This window comes from Xenopus tropicalis, chromosome 4 (genome assembly GCF_000004195.4).
Source record: "Xenopus tropicalis strain Nigerian chromosome 4, UCB_Xtro_10.0, whole genome shotgun sequence".
In the NCBI taxonomy this organism is placed as follows: Eukaryota; Metazoa; Chordata; class Amphibia; order Anura; family Pipidae; genus Xenopus; species Xenopus tropicalis.
Window position 1 is genome coordinate 34,492,748 of NC_030680.2, and position 18,793 is coordinate 34,511,540.

General features: G+C 41.1%; 1 protein-coding gene across 5 annotated transcripts in view; it reads left to right on the plus strand.

Annotated features, from left to right (window-relative positions):
- phrf1 (PHD and ring finger domains 1) overlaps positions 1–15,135 on the plus strand; it is a 42,774-nt gene extending 27,639 nt beyond the window's left edge. For 4 of the 5 annotated variants that reach the window (XM_004913677.4, XM_004913676.4, XM_004913679.4 and 1 more), the window contains exons 14-20: positions 1,177–3,914; positions 5,178–5,481; positions 8,533–8,846; positions 9,148–9,325; positions 9,899–9,951; positions 10,692–10,820; positions 12,532–15,135. In XM_004913677.4, the coding sequence (XP_004913734.2) occupies positions 1,177–3,914; positions 5,178–5,481; positions 8,533–8,846; positions 9,148–9,325; positions 9,899–9,951; positions 10,692–10,820; positions 12,532–12,678 (3,863 nt within the window). In that variant the 3' untranslated portion in view covers positions 12,679–15,135. The remainder of the gene's footprint in view (positions 1–1,176; positions 3,915–5,177; positions 5,482–8,532; positions 8,847–9,147; positions 9,326–9,898; positions 9,952–10,691; positions 10,821–12,531) is intronic. The other variant, XM_004913680.4, reaches the window with a different exon arrangement.
- The last annotated feature ends 3,658 nt before the right edge of the window (positions 15,136–18,793 follow it).

Genomic DNA, 18,793 nt, shown 5'->3' on the forward strand with positions numbered 1-18,793 from the left:
CCTTCCACTGCCCCCCCCTCCAAGATCCCTGCAGGTGTTATTCAGTTCAGACGTCTCCTTGTGGGCTAATCTGCTATAAATCTTCTGAGCTGCTAAGTTTAACGGCGCCATCTTCTGCCTTCTGAACATCTTCTCTCAGTTGTCAGTACGGATCTTGCAGGAGTATGCTCAGTTGAAGCTGATTCAGGACATGAATTCAACTACGCATGCTTCTTCAAGATCCGTGTCGGCACTCTAACAGAAGCAGATCAGAAGACAGGGACACAGGGAGACATCTGAAAAGAATATATGCTTTAGGGAGGAAACTTGGAGGGAGGGTGAGGGTTTAATTTTTCTTCAAAAACATAAACATGTTATTGTTTTTAGCATTAAAATATGTTTTTGGCTCTTGCCCATCCCTGACTTACGAATCTCCTCTGCCTGCCACCGACCATTTGCCTGACTTTGACCTTGTCTTTGTCTGATCCCTTTGGTACCGCGTTTTTCGAATTAACCTTGGCTGTGTGTAGGATCCTTGTCAACTCTGCCGCAGAAAGTCTGGGGCCCCATAAAGGTGTCTGTGAATACCGGGGTTGGCAAGGCTGTCTTGCTACATCTCAGAGGTTAATTCTGGCAGTTCATGGCATCCTCCACAATACAGTCCATAACATGCATGCTTTGCGTGTGGTGAAAAATGTTCAGCTTTCATGTTTATGACAAAAAGTCACATGATTTTAAGGATTCAGTTTGGCCAGGCATGTGGATTTAGCCGTATCTGAATCCTTAACCAAATCCTGGATTTGTTGCATCCCTAAATACTCAGTATTATTTTAATTCAGTGATCCCCAACCAGTGGCTCAGGGACAACATGTTGCTCACCAACCCCTTGGATGTTGCTCTCAGTGCCCCCAAACCAGGTTGTTATTTTTGAATTCCTCACTTGGCGGCAAGTTTTGGTTGAATAAAAACAAGATTTACTACCAAATTAAGCCTCCTGTAAGCTGTTTATTTGGCACCTCCATAAATTTTTATCATGCTTGTGTTGCTCTCCAAGTCTTTTTACATTTGACTGTGGCATGAGTAAGAAAGGTTGGAGATCCCTGTTTTAATGTATATGCTTATTTACTGGTTTTAAACAAAAAGTTAATTATTGTGCTTCAATTTTGAAATACCTTTTTAAATGTTTTGTTTCCTCAGGGGATTTCAGTTTACAGAAAAATGTGTCTAGGGAAGAGCCTACAACAGATGGACGTGTGGAGCCATGCTCCTCTCACTCAGGGTCTCCATCTGTCACCTCTTCAATAGATAAATGGAAACCAATCCAAGAGCAGCCACAACTCAGATTTCCTTCATCAGGTCTTTACTCTCTTTCTCCATCCCCGTCTCCACCTCCATCATCTATGCCTGCATCATTTTTGCCTGGGACTTCTGCCTTTAGGTTAAAAAATGCTTTTACACCAAGGGTTGTACAGGCGCAAGCCTCGGCAGGCCGTTTCACTTCCAAATCTGCAGAGCCTTTTAGGTTCAATGGAGCTGTGCACAAGCCAGAGCCTCATAGCTCACATGATAATATAAATGCAAAGGGCCCAAGTGTTAAGAACCCAACCAAACCTCCTGCAAAGAGATTAGATATTTCAGAATTTCCCAGGATACCAAAGATCAAAAAGGAAACGGACAGTAGCCCCAGTAATTTGAGAGGAAAGCCTTCAGACTCTGCGAATAGCCCAAGTACAAATACCAACCATCCCAGCATCTGCATAAATCAACTAACAGGTCGGGGAGAGAGTAACACATTGGGAAAGTTTAACACCACAGAAAACAGAATAAAAAACACTCGACAAGAGTCCCAGGACCAGTCAAGGTATAGTTCTGGCAATTACGCTGGTCATTCAGGTACAAGCAGTAGCACTGCACCAAGAAGTGTGGGGTCATTAGATGTAGGCGGTGGAGGTCTTCGCATAACAATCAGTGGAAATTCTGGCAGTTCTTGTAGGCAATTTAGTCCGAGTTCAAAGGATCCTTTCCGTTCTTCTGATGGTAAAACACAACCAAAAGGAGCTCTTCCTGTTCCCTTTCCTTCCACCAAGAGGGAAAAACCTGTTAAAAATGAAATATATGACCCGTTTGAACCAACTGGTTCAGATTCAGGCTCTCGTGATAGTAGCCCAGAAAGACCTGGGCCGTCATCTCAGCCTTCAGCAGCAGCTTCTGCAACAATAAAAACAGAAACTGCTATTGCAGCCACATCAAGTGGAGCCAAAGTGGGAACATTTCGAAGTTTTAGGCTGCTCCCTTCACACTCCACTAAGGTGGGAGTGTCAAAATTGGGACCAGATTTCTCGGATCTCTCTCCCGCTAGCAAGGATCAACAAGAAAAGGACAGTGCTGAAGAGCTTAGTCCCGTTTTGACTCCTTTCATAAAGGTTGAAAAGGAGATAAAAAATGAAACTCCCGTGGAACCAAAAGTTGAACAGACCCCTTTCAAAATTTCATGTCCACTCACTGGTTTGAAAATTACATCTGATATGAAACCCGGTGGCACTCGAGGATTCCATTTTGATACTGAAGAACAAAAAAATATCTGCATTAAATCTGAGCCCGACACACTTTCAAATAGGATTATTCACCAAAGTTCAAGCAACAGATTGGTGTGGGAAGCAGAATCCATTTCTCAAACTATTCCTTCATCTAACAATCGAGGATTAGAAATACAGAGGAAGATCACAATTAAGGAGGAAGACAAGGCTCACTCAAGCTCATTGTCTAGGCCAAGATCCCATGAGAGAGATTCAAGATCAGCTTCATGGTCTACAGACGATGAAAGGGAAAAGAAATCCAAGTCAAAATCTCACAAAGGAAAAAGGGATCGTAGTGACAGGTCCAGCTCTGGTAGCTGTGAACGTTCCAGGAAAAAACGTCAGAAAGAAAAGAAAAAGGAGAAAAAGAAAAAAAGCACAGATTCCAAGGAAAGAAAGAGGTCAAGGTCCAGTAGTCGGAGCAGCTCTTCCCACAGAATGTACAACAGCAAAAAGAAGAAAAAAAAGAAGCGTGGATCCAGGTGTGGTTCCAGGGGCCGTTCTTTTAGCCCTGAAAAGGACAAGAAGCGAAAACACAAGTCTGAGAAAAGTTGTTCCACTAAAGATGGGGACTCTAGAGTAAAAGAGAAAAAGAAATCTAAGGAGGACAGGGGGAAACACAGATCCAGTTCGCCACCTACAATCAAGGAGCAAAAGAGTCATCGAACTAAAGATAAAAATTTGCGTCATAGAGATCAGGAACTATCCAAAGATTCTTTGCATTCACCAGAAAGAGAGGAAAAGACACTAACGTGTACCGTCAGTGTTAGTAAAGACTTTCACCCTGTCAAGCATGAGGCAAGGAAATACACATTAATTGTACCCAAAGAGGAGGTTGAAATAGAATCCACTTCTGCTTTGGAGAGTGACATTTCAACACCAGTTAAGGAGGAAAGAGATATTGACTTATCAAACAATGATGTTGAAGACGATTATGAAAGCCAAGTAGAAAACAATAGCAGCCCACCATGGTCTCCATCACTCTTAGATTCCTTACTTCCTGAGGACAAACATGATGATGTTGAAGAAGTGCAATCTCTGGAGGATATTGATTCATCAAATGACTTGCTTCCTAATGCAGAGGTAGCTAGTCCTCAAGCTTCTCCATTGACTACAGATACTGAACCTCCCAGTCCACAACCTACCAGTCCATACTCGAGTCCTTTTCCAAAAAAAGATGGACTCAAAACTCCTCCAGTGGTGAAAACAGAAGATGATGATCTTCAGTGGTCTCCGTCTCACTTAGATGACTTCTTGATCAGTGAGCTTTCAAATGAAGTGGGCTCAGTGGGAGCAGCTAGCCCCGATGATGTTGATCTTGAAGAGGCAATAATGATGAAGAGAGATGAAGATTATGAGGTGAGCAATGGCAGAAAAAGAAATTGCATTTAATACACTTCCTCTGTTGTTCCATGCCATCTTCATTTAGACTAACCAAGGCATTGTAGTTTATATTGGGGTTAGCAACCTTGTAAGGTGACGGCTGTTGGATTGATGTATGGTTTTAAAGAAACATGAGTATTGATAGAAGATCTTGTTGTTTTTGTATCTGTGTGAATGGAGCCAAAGCATAAGATCCACTGTCTTAAGTGCTAAGGATCCCTTATTGTGCCAGTCAAAGAAAGTTTTCTACAAATGGGCATTGTCGGCTAACGTTATCTTCTGAATCCAGGAGTATCTAACATGCTTACAGTAAAACAACTCTGGAAAATAGCAGGATAACATGCTGGTTGGGACCACTATTTTTTTCTAGAGCTGTGTTGACTGCTTATAGAATTGGCACCTATAATGGGTCACCAGTCATTACAGTGACATTTTTTTTATGCAGTAGACAATAGTAATTTTTGGGAGATAGGTAATTCTATTCTTTATTTATATCCTGTGCTTATGTGTGCTATTAGCCTCAAAGTTTATATATGTTTGTCCTGCATTTCCAAAAACAGTTTCTTGGCTACAAACATTGTTTTTTTATTTTATTGGTTTCACATGGAGCTACTTATTGCGGCTACAAAATAGATAGTACTGATAATTGTCCCTGTGTGTTTTAGGAGGGGCAATCCTTAGTATTGTCTATAAAAGGGTATTTGGTGGCGTATTGTAGCCTTGGCAAGTAGATAGCACCGATCTGATTGGTTGCTGTCACCAGTGATATTTATCTCCAATCTTAGTAAACATGCCCTTTAATCTCTGTTTTCCTGTTTCAGTAGTACAGCTGTTTTATTCTACTTACCTAATCTGTTATCTGTATAAGGATAATGCCACATGGGGCTATTTCTGCACCCTATGCTCACATAAACCCTTTTATGTGCCTGCACCCACAGCCACTGCATTGGCCTGGGTTCAGATTTTGATGCTGTAACGCATGAGTATCCATTTCGTGCCGAAATCCACTTGTTTAGCCAATGAGCTATACAGAGTTGTGTGTCAAGAGGTGTTTTTGTGCTGCTTTTAACCTATAGGCCTACTCTAATAGCAAGATTGGGGGGAAACATTGCATTGCTTATGCAGCCACCTTAGGCAAAACCCTGTCAGCCATAGTGAAAATGCATGCATGCATGGAAAGAATACATTAGTAAGAAAAGTCATTGGTAGATATTTCATCTGATGTTTTCGTTTTTACAGGAAAAGCCAATTGTTAGCTTCAGCAAAAAGCAAGTCATCCCTTTTCTCCAAGATGAGGACGACGATGATGATGATGATGATTTTGATGGTAATGTCAATGCAGGCAATGGAGAAGCAGGAAATCATATTGCTGAGTCCAAAACAAAAGATGAACTGTCCGCATTAGGTGAGAGCACATTGTGCAGTCCGCTTAAAACTGAGCCAGACCTTGCTTCTTTGTCCAAAGCCAAACTTCCAATGAAGAGAGTTACTTGGAACCTTCAAAGCAAAAATTCCAAAAACACTGGGACAGGAACAGCTGCAGGTAGGTAACCTTGTTTTGGGGCAAGGTAAACACAGTCATTACCGCAATGAAGTCACAAAGTCTGTACCATTTTGGTACCACTGGATGGAGCCACACCATATTTGTGTATTTCTTTTGAAGTGCCTTAGATATTGACTGTGTGTCGCTTTAATTTCTGTAATATGTGACATATTGACTTAGTTATATGTAGTAAGGCTATAATCAAATTATTTTTTTTTTTTTTTTTTTTTTGAAAGGTGCATTTTATTAATTTTTCATACAAAAACATAAAATAACACATTTAACAATGCAATGAGGAAGACGCATTAGTCTTTCTTTTCCAGGTCTATCTTTAAAATTTGTTACCAACGTTGAAGGGATAGGTATGACATTACAGAGTGTGTATGTGTGTGTGTGGCAGTAGTTCCAGCATATTGGGTCCGTCACCCTACTGAACTACGTGTTCAGGGTGTGGCAGAACAAGGTGGGAAGGCGCTGGGGTGCTTACTATGTAACTGGGAGCGGGATCGTTCAATTACCCTCTAGGTCACACCAATGGCCCCAGACTTTGTCAAATTTGTCAGGTGCGCCCCTAGTTTCGTTTGTGAGTTTATACTGTACAGAGGAGCAACCGCATTCACTAGATTCTTCCAGGCTGTAATGGTGGGCAAGGTAGGGTCCATCCAATGCATAGCGACTGTTTTTTTTGCATAGAACAGGAGTATTCTGTAGCATATCCGGGAGCTATTTTGGGTAATTATACTGTCTAGGACTCCTAGCAAGCAGGTTTCAGGAGCAGTCACAGTAGGGAAGGCTAAGTTTTTTAGTATTTAGTGACTGTTGATCAGAACTCAGCGATATGGGGACATGACCAGATCATATGAAAAAAGTTAGCAGGGCTGGCTGCACATCTCGGGCACTGATCTGTTGGGGTACGGCCCATCTGGTGCAACCTTAGTGGTGTGATATACAGGTGATAAAAGGTTTTATACTGTATTAATCTGTCTTTAGTTGATATGAGATAGTTGTATATGGAGTCTGTTGCCTCTTCCCATTCTACAGTGGTGTGAAAAACTATTTGCCCCCTTCCTGTTTTCTTATTCTTTTGCATGTTTGTCACACAAAATGTTTCTGATCATCAAACACATTTAACTATTAGTCAAAGATAACACAAGTAAACACAAAATGCAGTTTTTAAATGAGGGTTTTTATTATTTAGGGAGAAAAAAAATCCAAACCTGCATGGCCCTGTGTGAAAAATAATTGCCCCCTGAACCTAACTGGTTGGGCCACCCTTAGCAGCAATAACTGCAATCAAGCGTTTGCGATAACTTGCAATGAGTCTTTTACAGCGCTCTGGAGGAATTTTGGCCCACTCATCTTTGCAGAATTGTTGTAATTCTGCTTTATTTGAGGGTTTTCTAGCATGAACCGCCTTTTTAAGGTCATGCCACAACATCTCAATAGGATTCAGGTCAGGACTTTGACTAGGCCACTCCAAAGTCTTCATTTTGTTTTTCTTCAGCCATTCAGAGGTGGATTTGCTGGTGTGTTTTGGGTCATTGTCCTGCTGCAGCACCCAAGATCGCTTCAGCTTGAGTTGATGAACAGATGGCCGGACATTCTCCTTCAGGATTTTTTGGTAGACAGTAGAATTCATGGTTCCATCTATCACAGCAAGCCTTCCAGGTCCTGAAGCAGCAAAACAAGCCCAGTCCATCACACTACCATCACCATATTTTACTGTTGGTATGATGTTCTTTTTCTGAAATGCTGTGTTACTTTTACGCCAGATGTAACGGGACACGCACCTTCCAAAAAGTTCAACTTTTGTCTCATCGGTCCACAAGGTATTTTCCCAAAAGTCTTGGCAATCATTTAGATGTTTTTTAGCAAAATTGAGACGAGCCTTAATGTTCTTTTTGCTTAAAAGTGGTTTGCGCCTTGGAAATCTGACATGCAGGCCGTTTTTGCCCAATCTCTTTCTTATGGTGGAGTCGTGAACACTGACCTTAATTGAGGCAAGTGAGGCCTGCAGTTCTTTAGATGTTGTCCTGGGGTCTTTTGTGGCCCCTCGGATGAGTTGTCTCTGCGCTCTTTGGGTAATTTTGGTCGGCCGGCCACTCCTGGGAAGGTTCACCGCTGTTCATGTTTTTGCCATTTGTGGATAATGGCTCTCACTGTGGTTCGCTGGAGTCCCAAAGCTTTAGAAATGGCTTTATAACCTTTACCAGACTGATAGATCTCAATTACTTTTGTTCTCATTTGTTCCTGAATTTCTTTGGATCTTGGCATGATGTCTAGCTTTTGAGGTGCTTTTGGTCTACTTCTCTGTGTCAGGTAGCTCCTATTTAAGTGATTTCTTGATTGAAACAGGTGTGGCAGTAATCAGGCCTGGGGGTGACTACAGAAATTGAACTCAGGTGTGATAAACCACAGTTAAGTTATTTTTTAACAAGGGGGGCAATCACTTTTTCACACAGGGCCATGTAGATTTGGAGTTTTTTTTCTCCCTTAATAACGTAAACCTTCATTTAAAAACTGCATTTTGTGTTCAATTATGTTATCTTTGACTAATAGTTAACGGTTTTTGATGAGCAGAAACATTTGTGACAAACATGCAAAAGAATAAGAAATCAGGAAGGGGGCAAATAGTTTTTCACACCACTGTATAATCAAATTCTTGCCAGATTGGTATAAATAAATAAAGAATAGTTCTACATGAAATCTTAACTTTCATGTCACATTATCTTTCTCCATTTTGCTTCCCCATGTCTATAGTATAAGAAAAGTAAAAGGCAAGGAAAGCAAGCATCGGTTACTAATGGGTTCCTGATTGTAGTGTTGAGAGCAAATTAACCCCACTTATACTGCACATCACATATTCTAGCTGTAGTAAAATATTTACCTTTCCAGAGGTGGGTGTAGGTGCAAGTTGCAGAAAGATACTGACTGCTACTTATTCATTTAAAAACATGGATTTTGTTTGATAGTTTAGAAGAGAGCCTTGCAGTACCATATGTTTAAGCAGCATCTTCGCCACTTCACCCTTTCTATGTTTTTGTCTCATAGCCTCTTTAGATGTCCCTCTCTTCACACCTCAACGTATCAAAGAGGAGCCACAACAGGCATCTCCCAAGCAGAGTGTCCCTGTGCCCCCCAAGCTGAACATCTCAGCCTCTCCAAAACACAGCATTAATCTTCTAGCTCGGCTAGCTGCAGAGTCACCATCACAAATGTCAAGTCCGCTGCCTTGGAATTCTTCAGAAAAGCCTACTGAGGATGCAGTTTCTAAAGTCGCCAGTCGTGTGCCATGGAATGCAGCAGGCAGGCCTGTGAAAGAGGCTAAACAGCTGCCCCGGGTTGCACCGGAGACATCTATTCAGGTTTCTTTTGCCTAATTCTATTTAGTGTTTTTATTATATGTAGCCTGTATGAGGCAAATAGTTGCTTAGCCTCAGGTTTGAAGGGCCATAAAAAGATTAAAATTCAGAGTTTCTGATCTTCAAATTCTAAGGGCCACAAACAGGCCAGATTTAAAAACAATCCCAACTCAGACTATGTTTAAATATTTCCTTGAGCATAAGTATACCAAGAACTGGGTTTTTAGTATTTTATCCATGTATGTGTTTTGCTTCTGCTTGTATAGAAAACATAAACACAGCCTTTCTGTATCTCTCTAAACAGACTTTTCCACAGACACTTCCTCCATTGCCTCTTCCTCCAATCTTCCCACCATATGCTCCTGTTAGCGAACCTGCAGTTCCGTGTATACTGCAGAGCAACAGAACCATACTTAGCCCAACTCCAAAGCCTGGCAGTTTGGCCACTGCTAATGAACCTAAAATGCAAGCAGCCAGTACAGGTGAGTTCCTGCAGAATAAAAAAAAGCTTATTATTTGTGCGAAAACCCTTTCCAATGTCAACTACAGGTGTATTGCCCATAAAATTATTTTAATCCAAAGGATTTTTTAAACCAAAGGATTGGTGTAAGTTTCAAAATATTATTTATTCCTCCCACCAAAGCGCAAAAGAGACGCCATACAAGGCACTGGGTCACGTCACATTGCCACAAAGCTGTAGGTGTAATAGGTAATCCTTAATAGCTATTCCTTAAATGATCTCAGACAGACCCAGTTGTTCCCTTTTTTACATCCTTCCATTTCCCAATAGACGGCCATAGGCACTTATCAGTGGGCCCAACACTGACATGTGATTACTATTAGGGATGCACTGAATTCACTTTTTCGGATTCGGCCAAACCCCCGAATCCTTTGTAAAGGATTTGGCCAAATACTGAACCGAATCCTAATTAGCATATGCCAATTCAGCTGAATTTGAGTCTTTCCAAAAAAGGCAGAATCTTGTCCGAATCCTGGATTTGAAGCATCCTTAATTACTATCTTTAACGACTTGTTTTTATCTTCATTTTTTCTAGGCGAAGAGAAAGCAAAGTCTTCTAAAAAAGGAGAGAAGGTTAAAAATGATGAGGTAAGGTGAGGTGCTTGTTTGGTGTTTTGCCGTATAAAGACACATTTACCCATTTTAGATGCGGCAGAATGTGTATATGAGGTTTGCCACTTTTACCACACACAAATCAGGGGGTGTATTTTTTGGTATTGGAAATATATGCCATTAAATATGTATGCACTTACTTCTATTTGGCACCTCTAAATGCCAGATACTTAGGTAGTCCTATGCACAATAAGCTTCAGAAAAGCATTGCTGTTTGGTACTTAAAAGTAGAAAGACATGGTTAGCCATTTCGGATTCGGTACTTTTCAAAAAATATATGGTTTCCTGAGGTAAACGTAATGTTCCAGGATTTTTGGCTTTGGAATCTGAAGAATGCCATATTCTGCTGTAATTCTTTGAAAATTCAGTAGTTTACTTCTCCATATAACTATACATATCAGGTATTGGCACTTTCAAGAGACGTAAGGCTTTTCAAATCGGTAGAATTTTTGTCCATAAAATAAAATATTTTTTTTGGAATAAATCACAATATCGTGTTTTTTGCATATAAAAATTGTATATATTCATACTTTTTAAAGAAACAGTTAACAGTGATAGGTATATTAGAGGTTTCTGTGTTGTGTTGGGCACTTCAACAAATTTTGAAAGAGAATGTACAGACCAACAGAAATTTTTTTCTGACTAGTTCTGTAATGAGCTGTTAGCTAAGCATCACTTGTTTCCTTCTCACAAACCTTGGTTTTGCTCTTGATCAGTACATGAAGAAGCTGCACATTCAGGAACGAGCTGTAGAAGAGGTCAAGCTGGCCATTAAACCCTTCTATCAGAAGAGGGAGATCACAAAGGAGGAATATAAGGACATCCTGCGCAAAGCTGTACAGAAGGTCAGTATGGAGACATGAACAGTGCCCAGTGCACAGGCTTTTTCTTATGAAATGCTAAGGCAGGATAGAGAAGCACTTGTCGACCACATTTTTCAGCATAAATCGCTGCCTATAAAGGCTTCTATAACACTTAAGTGCAAATGTTTGTGGATGGTGGGATGCTCCAATTTTTTCCTGTTGCTTCTGTTTTATTGATGAAATCCACTAATAAATAATTTACAGTATTATGTGCAACATAAAAATAAAGCCCAAGGCAACCCCAGCCCTTTAGCAGGGAAGATCTGTTCCCCCAAAGATGCCCCAGTAGCTCCCCATTTTTTTCTCTGCTGATTCCCTGCAGATACTCTGTGCTGCTGTCACTTAGCTTAGGGACTCTCTCACAATATACTGTATATATGCAATATATATCTCACACTACACGGCTGATTAGTAATTTTCTGCTTGTTGAATTGCAGCAGCCCCTAAGCTTAGCTTCCCTACAGCTTCCCAGAGCACATTGAGCAATGTCACTGTCACTCCTAACAAAATCCAAGATGGGGGCTCATGTACAGAATTTAAAGGCCTGGATCATTACTGTTATAGAAATGCTTAATGCTAAGTTCTAGCATTTCTAGCCAAATTCCTTTTTAGGCAGGTGGTGCTCATGGTGGGGATTTGCCATTGGATTACATTGTAATGCTCTAGGTCAGTGCTGTCCAACTGGCGGCCCACGACCCTCCTCTGTGTGGCCCTCCACCTGTCTGGCTGCTTTGATGGCTTACCTTTGTGTAAGCTTTAAATGGTACCAGTACTGGCCCCCTGCATGGTTAACACCTCAGATTCAGGCTGTAATTCCCCTGTATTGTTTCAAAATATAATTCCCTGTGTTGTTCACACGTTTTAGTTTCTGCATTGTTCACCCCCTGCAGTGTTCACACCTCAGGCTCAGGCTGTAATCACCCACATTATTCCCCTGTTCACACCTCAGACCAGGTGTCTGAAACCCACAAATAAACCCTGCACACTATAAAAAGAACATATACTGTGGTGGTACTGCAATTAAAAAGTTTTTTAATATATAGTTATTGTGCAGACTGTAGGAGCAGTGCCAGCATTGTGTCACTGTAGGCTGCCTGTGTGTGCCATACTCTGCCTGCCCTATGCTGCCTGTATGTGCCATACACACAGGCAGGGTAGGGAAGGCAGAGTATGGCACACACAGGCAGGGTAGGGAAGGCAGAGTATGGCACACACAGGCAGGGTAGGGAAGGCAGAGTATGGCACACACAGGCAGGGTAGGGCAGGCAGAGTATGGCACACACAGGCAGTTTAGGGAAGGCAGAGTATGGCAGGTTTTTGCTGTACTACCACCATTAATATGGCTATGGTCATGCGATAACATGGGTGTGGTTTCAAGTGGGTGTGGTTTTAAAAAGGGGAGTGGTCAAAACTAGCTTCCATTATCGGCCCTCCAGCACAGAGGCTGGAAAATTTCCGGCCCTCGGTACCACAGAAGTTGGACAGCACTGCTCTAGGTGTATGCAGAGTCTGGATGTGTTGCATTAGAAGGCAAAATTGTGGATGTCCAGCCAGGTACTATCCAATGGATTATCCCAAGCTATATAGAGAGATTTTTTTTACTAGTCTGCTAAATATTGGCCAGATGAAAGCTGTGCAGCATTGCATGTATATAAATGGTAATTATTTCATATTAATTCCTGTGTATCCTTAGATCTGCCACAGCAAGAGTGGAGAAATAAATCCAGTTAAGGTAGTTAACCTGGTGAAAGCCTACGTGGATAAGTACAAACACGCACGAAAACACAAGAAGTCGGAGTCGTTTGAGGACCATGGGACTATGCGTGATTCTCCACTATGAGAAGAAAAGTCTTTGTCGTATGAAAACAGATGTAAAAGTGCTCAGCCTCAGCGACGGTGCAGCAGAGTTGGGCTGCATGGGGCTCCGCCTGTGCAGTTGAAGTTGATCATTAGTTTCGTACATGAAGGTGATGTTCTGCTCATTTCAAGACACCCAATCCTTTGTTTTCACCAGTCCCAGTTTGGTTTCTTTGGACTTCAGTGTACAGATGGCAGGGCCCTCTGCCAGCAAAAAGAGGTTATCTTCCTGCCTATGCAGAAGTTTCAAGGTGTGAAACATAGAGGGGGAAAAAGAAGAAATCAAGATTGCACCCTATTTTTTACATCAATCAACAACTTGTTCGGAAACCCTGCTGCCATCTTGGCGGTCCCTGTGTTGAGAACGTCTCCCTGGAGGACCAAGTAAACTCATTTGTAAGAGAAAGGAATTTTTGTTAAGCCGTGCATCAGATTTTTTTTTTTTCGCATGGCAAGCAAAGGAAGTAAGAGGGGGACATGGCGCAACAAATGCAGGGCGATGAAAGAATACATTCTGAAATAAAGATTTTGTCCTTTGACCCTAAAATATGTATAAAGGACAACAATTGCCAGAATTTATAAAGCTCTTTTGAATTGTTTTTATTGCTGTTTTAATTTTGTCAAGGCAGTTCTTACAGAACTTTCTGTTTCCGATGTCAAATGAATTGCGAAAATATGCCGTATCCTGCAGCATATACCCCCATGAACAAATAGCACATATAGAAATGCGCTACATCTCGTCACATCTTATACTTCTGCGTTATTACCCCCCTTCCCCCATGGTATGGAAACCGGATAAAGTGGTGATAAAAGCATTTACTCAGTTATAGATAAACATCAAAAAATCACCTTGTGGGGAAGGATTGGCATAAAATAGGGAGAGCAGAATGGTAATGGGATAGGTACAGATGTACTGATACTAGGGGGGCACCAAAGCCAGGATTCCGTTCCTGATTCAGCCTTTTTCAGCAGGATTCGGATTTGGCTTAATCCTTGCCTCTGGCCGAACTGAATTCAAATCCTAAAAATCACTTGACTTTTTGTCACATAGACACAGAAGTTGAAAATGATTCACCACGGACGGTTCTATTTAACCTTTCCTTATTTTAATTTGAATATATAAATCAGGACATTCGGTTTGGTGTTTGGCTGAATCTTTCGTAAAGGGTTCGGCTGGATCCTAAAATAGTGGATTTGCTGCACCCCTACTAGATACACGCTGGTTCTATATCTCTCCATATTTATTTTGCTGTGGCTTATACGTTATGCCTGTACCTTCTTACCAGGTCATTTTTGATTTATATGTATTAATGAAGGTGACATATAACCTAATATCAAAGGATTCAGAGTGCTGAGCACACTTGCAATTTACATTGCATAACTGACACTTCCCTGCTCAGTCCTATCAGTGTGAGAGAGGCTATTAGAAGTGAGCAGCTAGGTGTCAGGAGATTCTTCAGTAAAATAGGCTTTTACTGTTCTGGCAAAACACAGGGGGTTTATATCGATCCTCCGTGATGCTGGAAGTGCTAATTTCACAAAGTCAAAAAAATCATTTGCAAGTGCTTTGAATAGTACAATCTTACATTGGTATATGGCAGGGTGTATGTCCCCTTTAACTAAAGGCTTTTAGGGCTACTTTTTCTTTATTGGGCAGTCATGAAATAATTGCAGTTCTCTTTAAATCTCTAGTACTGTTTCACGTGTCTGTTACAATACAGACCCATTTTCCAAAATGAGGCTAGTTGATCTTAAAGGGGGTGGTTCAACTTTTAGTATGTTATAGAATGAGCAGTTCTAAGCAACTTTTCAATTGGTCTTAATTTTCTTTTTTATAGTTTTTGTAATGACTCTCCTCAACTTTTAAATGGGGTCACTGACCCCAGCAGCCCTTTTTAAGGCTTCAGTTTTATTTTTGTTACTTTTTGGTCTCTCGTTCAAACCACATCCTGGTTGCTTAGGTAATTTTTTATGAACAAAAAGTAAAATACTTCAAAAACCACATATGATAAAAAAGGAAGACCAATTGCAAATTGTGTTGGAATATTACACTCTACATCATACTAAAATTGAACTTAAATTGAAACACCACAACCTTAAACAGAATAGCCAAATAGCAGTCGCGGAGTTGTTACATGGTCGTCCGTTATCCACTGCGTCCTGATCATGTCATACGAGTTACTGACTGAGATTTCCGCTGAGCTGTACAATGCCAGCTGCATATGACTCAATGAATTACCCCCCAGGTTTAATATGGTTTGTTTGTTTTACATGCAAAATGTTGATGATATTATATAATGTCCTGTAAATAATATTGTTATAATGATACAGCTGTGATGTTGCATCTGTAAGAATAGAACAATATTATATTACAGTTGTGACCTCACTCCTATATTAGGAAAAATGTAACCCCCACCCCCAAATAAAATACATAAGCTAATACGCTTCTGGTTCTTGAGAGGTGCTTGGGGTTGTATTTCATCTTCTGCTGAAGACTGGGCACCCCTGATAATAAGTCACTTTCCTGTTCTGGCAGGAGGGGACATAAGCTAGACACAAGCCAATCATCTGTCGGCTTTTAGTAGAAGCATTCTATTTGCATAGGAGAGTAATCATTTTGTGCAACAATTATGTAATAAAAGTTTCAAAGATTGGTCTGGTCTGGTCACCTGCAGCAGCCAATCAGCAGGTAGCATTTATTGGCTATCTGTTCCAAAGCAAATATCATATATGGTCTGATATAAGCACCAACTTGGCCTAACAATTCCAGGATGGTACCCACCATCAGTTGGATACAGGATGTACTGCAGACTGGGTGGGGGGCATCATTGGTGGGTTGTGGCATCATTGAGGTTTAGCCAAAATGGTTCAGGTGTGTTTTTGTTTTTTTCTCCCGCTGGGGCCCCTTTTTTTACCTGTAGCAGGGCTCATCACCCAGGGGCGCAATTATCATTACAAATGGCTCTGCTTAACTTAAACATGCACGAAAGAAAGGGTGAATCAATGCACATTACCTGTATACCAAGCAATATAACCAATAGGCAAATAGTTAGGACCACAATATAGGATTTGTGACTAGATCCCCTTTATGCACCTGACAGATGAAATTGCTAATATATAACATGGGGCAGGGTGAGACAAGCAGCGTGGGAGCACTGGGACGTTTGTTGTGTTCTCTTGTGCAGGTTATTGTGTTTGTCCATTTTCTGCAGCGATCTTTATGGCATGTTAGTGGTTAATGTCAGATTGCTCTGTGGGTTTAGGGGCATTTGTATATAGAGAAGTCTACTTTTTCAACTTTTTCCTGTGCTTGGTTTTTGAAACCTATCTAGTACATTTTTAATATAGCTTCACCCTAAGGGCTAAAGAAGAAAAACACAGGATTATGTTATGAATACGCAGTTCACTGGGCTGCTGTACCAGTACAATCATTTAAAAGGAGAACTAAACCCTGAAAACAAACGTTAGTAGAAATCCTGTATTTTATAAACTTTTTTTTTTTTTTGCACCCGCCTAAAATGTCAGGATTATTATAACAGTAATGATTTAGGCCTTCAAAGCTGAGCGCGAGGGTCATCATGTTGGGTCAGTGACACTTCTGAGCTCGGTGCTCTGGGCAGCTGTTAAGGGAACCTTAGGGGTCGTCACAAATCATCAAGCAGAAAATGAGGTTGGCCTGTAATATAAGCTGATGCTACAGGGCTGATTATTAACTTCTGATGCAACTGCACTGGTTTCAGAGCTGCTGTGTAATGGGAATCAGTATTAATTATTAATCAGCCTTATACAGTTGCATTTATATTCTCTATACACAGTATATTGTGAGTCGGCCCCTAAGCTCAGTAACTGACAGCAGCACAGAGCATGTGCAGGGAATCAGCAGAAAACAAGATGGGGGGCTACTGGGGCATCTTTGGGGGCACAGATCTTCCCTGCTAAAGGGCTGTGAGTGCCTTGGGCTGGTACAGAAGCACAAAACATAATGTACAGCATTTCTGCCCTACTTCTTTAGGTAGGCTTTAGTTCTCTTTTAAATGCAGTGCTCCTGCCCCTGATATAACAGTGCATTATTCATGCCTGCCAGTGCTGCTAGGGATGCCTTGGCTCCTATGATATTTTTCTCTATGTGATGTTATTGTTCCCTTATCACTGAATACCAGCAGCTAGTTTCATTTCTCCAGTAAGCGAAAGAGCAGATCCTTACTCCATTCTATTTATGCTGAAATAGCAACAGCCAGTGGCGGGGGGTAGGGATACATTTTTATTCTCCTCGCTAAGAGTTCATGTTTATATAAAAAAGCAAATTGTACATTTATGTAAACTTTCCATTTTACAAAGAGCCACTGCAGTGCATTCATCTAGGGGGCAAAATAAATGGCAAATTTATAAAACTCAACCTGTAAATAGAATATTTATCTCACTATTGACAAGAGGTTTATAAACTGGATTAAAGCTGGCCATACATGGGAACATTCAAACTGCCTATATTGAGACAAAGTTGCAGCTCTTTGCCTGTGTATGGGGCCTATCTATTGGCAGGAGAGGACTGTGTGAGTTCTTTGATTCAGTCTTTTCCGCACAGGCCTGCACAGGCCTCTGTTATGATCCGATTGATATCATTAGATCTATCCACACAGCATGTACAGTAGGTGGCTAAATGGGGCAAAGATCTGCTTGATTGGCAACTGCATCAAAAGGCAATAATTGGTCACCTTGCCACTTGCTTAATATTAATATACTGTATATGACAGAGTCCTGCAAGGAACCAATTTTTAAACCAGACCTGGATCTGTACTTTTACCCACTTGGACCCACTACCTGATCCCAAAACTGCCTTATCAGCAACCCGCTGACCACCATTAAACAGGAAGTGCTGCAAACTGGAAGTGACATCATCAGAAGTGGGTGGAGGTAGAAAATTTTTTCAAAATATAGATAATATATAAATAGATATATAAGAAATATAGATAAGACCCACAGACTGCATCGATAACAAAATCCTACCTGCAACCCACAACTTACATGCTTTCTTTTGCAGATAACCTGTGGGTACCCGACCTGCTGCAGGACTCTAGTTCACTGTAAAGCCAAATTCCAATTTGGGGGGATTCAACAGCTTGCTATTGGGGGGATTCAACAGCATGCTATTGGGGGGGATGCTGATGCCAAATCTGAATATGTTAATTAGGGTTTCACAAATGTTCTGGAATGAGAAAGAGTCAACAGGTTGGTCTTTGCTGGGGTTCATAAGTTGTTGGGGCCAAGGAAAGTGATGGCACCACATGGTAAATAAGGGTTGAGACTGGGGGCCTTGCAGAGACCCAGTAAGTTCCCTGTTAGCCAAGTGCAATAAATCCTGATGTGTTTGAATGAGGGTTGCTAACCCATGTTAAGTATATAAGCGATAACCAACCCCCTGCTGTTATATACAAGGATAATATTGCCCTGGTGAGTGGGTTTTAGATAGGCATGTTCCCTGACGGGAGAATATGATGGGGAGCTACTGGGGGCGTCTTATGAGGGACAGATCTTCCCTGCTTAAAGGGGAACTCCGAACCAAATTTTTGTAAAAATGCCCACACAGCTCAGAAACCCCTAATATATCTATTATTGTAATCTGTTCCTTGAAAAAAGTATGAATAAATACCATTTTTATATGCTGAAATCCAGCTGCATCATTTGAAATCCTGGCAGAGGAGGAGGGACTAAAACATTGATGTTATGAACTGTGACAACTTCTCCACAGCTTACAGACAGCATGCTACATAACCCACAATGCATTGCACTGTGATGTTCCTTTCCTTATTGACATCGTGGGAGCAGGGAATTGTGGGGGAGTAGTTGAGCCATCTGATCAGCAGGGGGTGGGGCTTAGGTAACTGTTCCAAATCATATCATTACATGAAATATCATGAAAAGGCTGCACATTTTTTAACCTATGGATATTACTTTAAATTCCGTGTACTTTTACTGCTTAGGTTGTGTTTGGGTGGAGTTCCCTTCGAGTTGGTATAGGAAATTTCTAGCCTAATTCTTTGTTGCACCTTAGTTTTCCTTTAGAAAATGAAGAAAACAAAGAAAAAAATGCAAAATCCAAA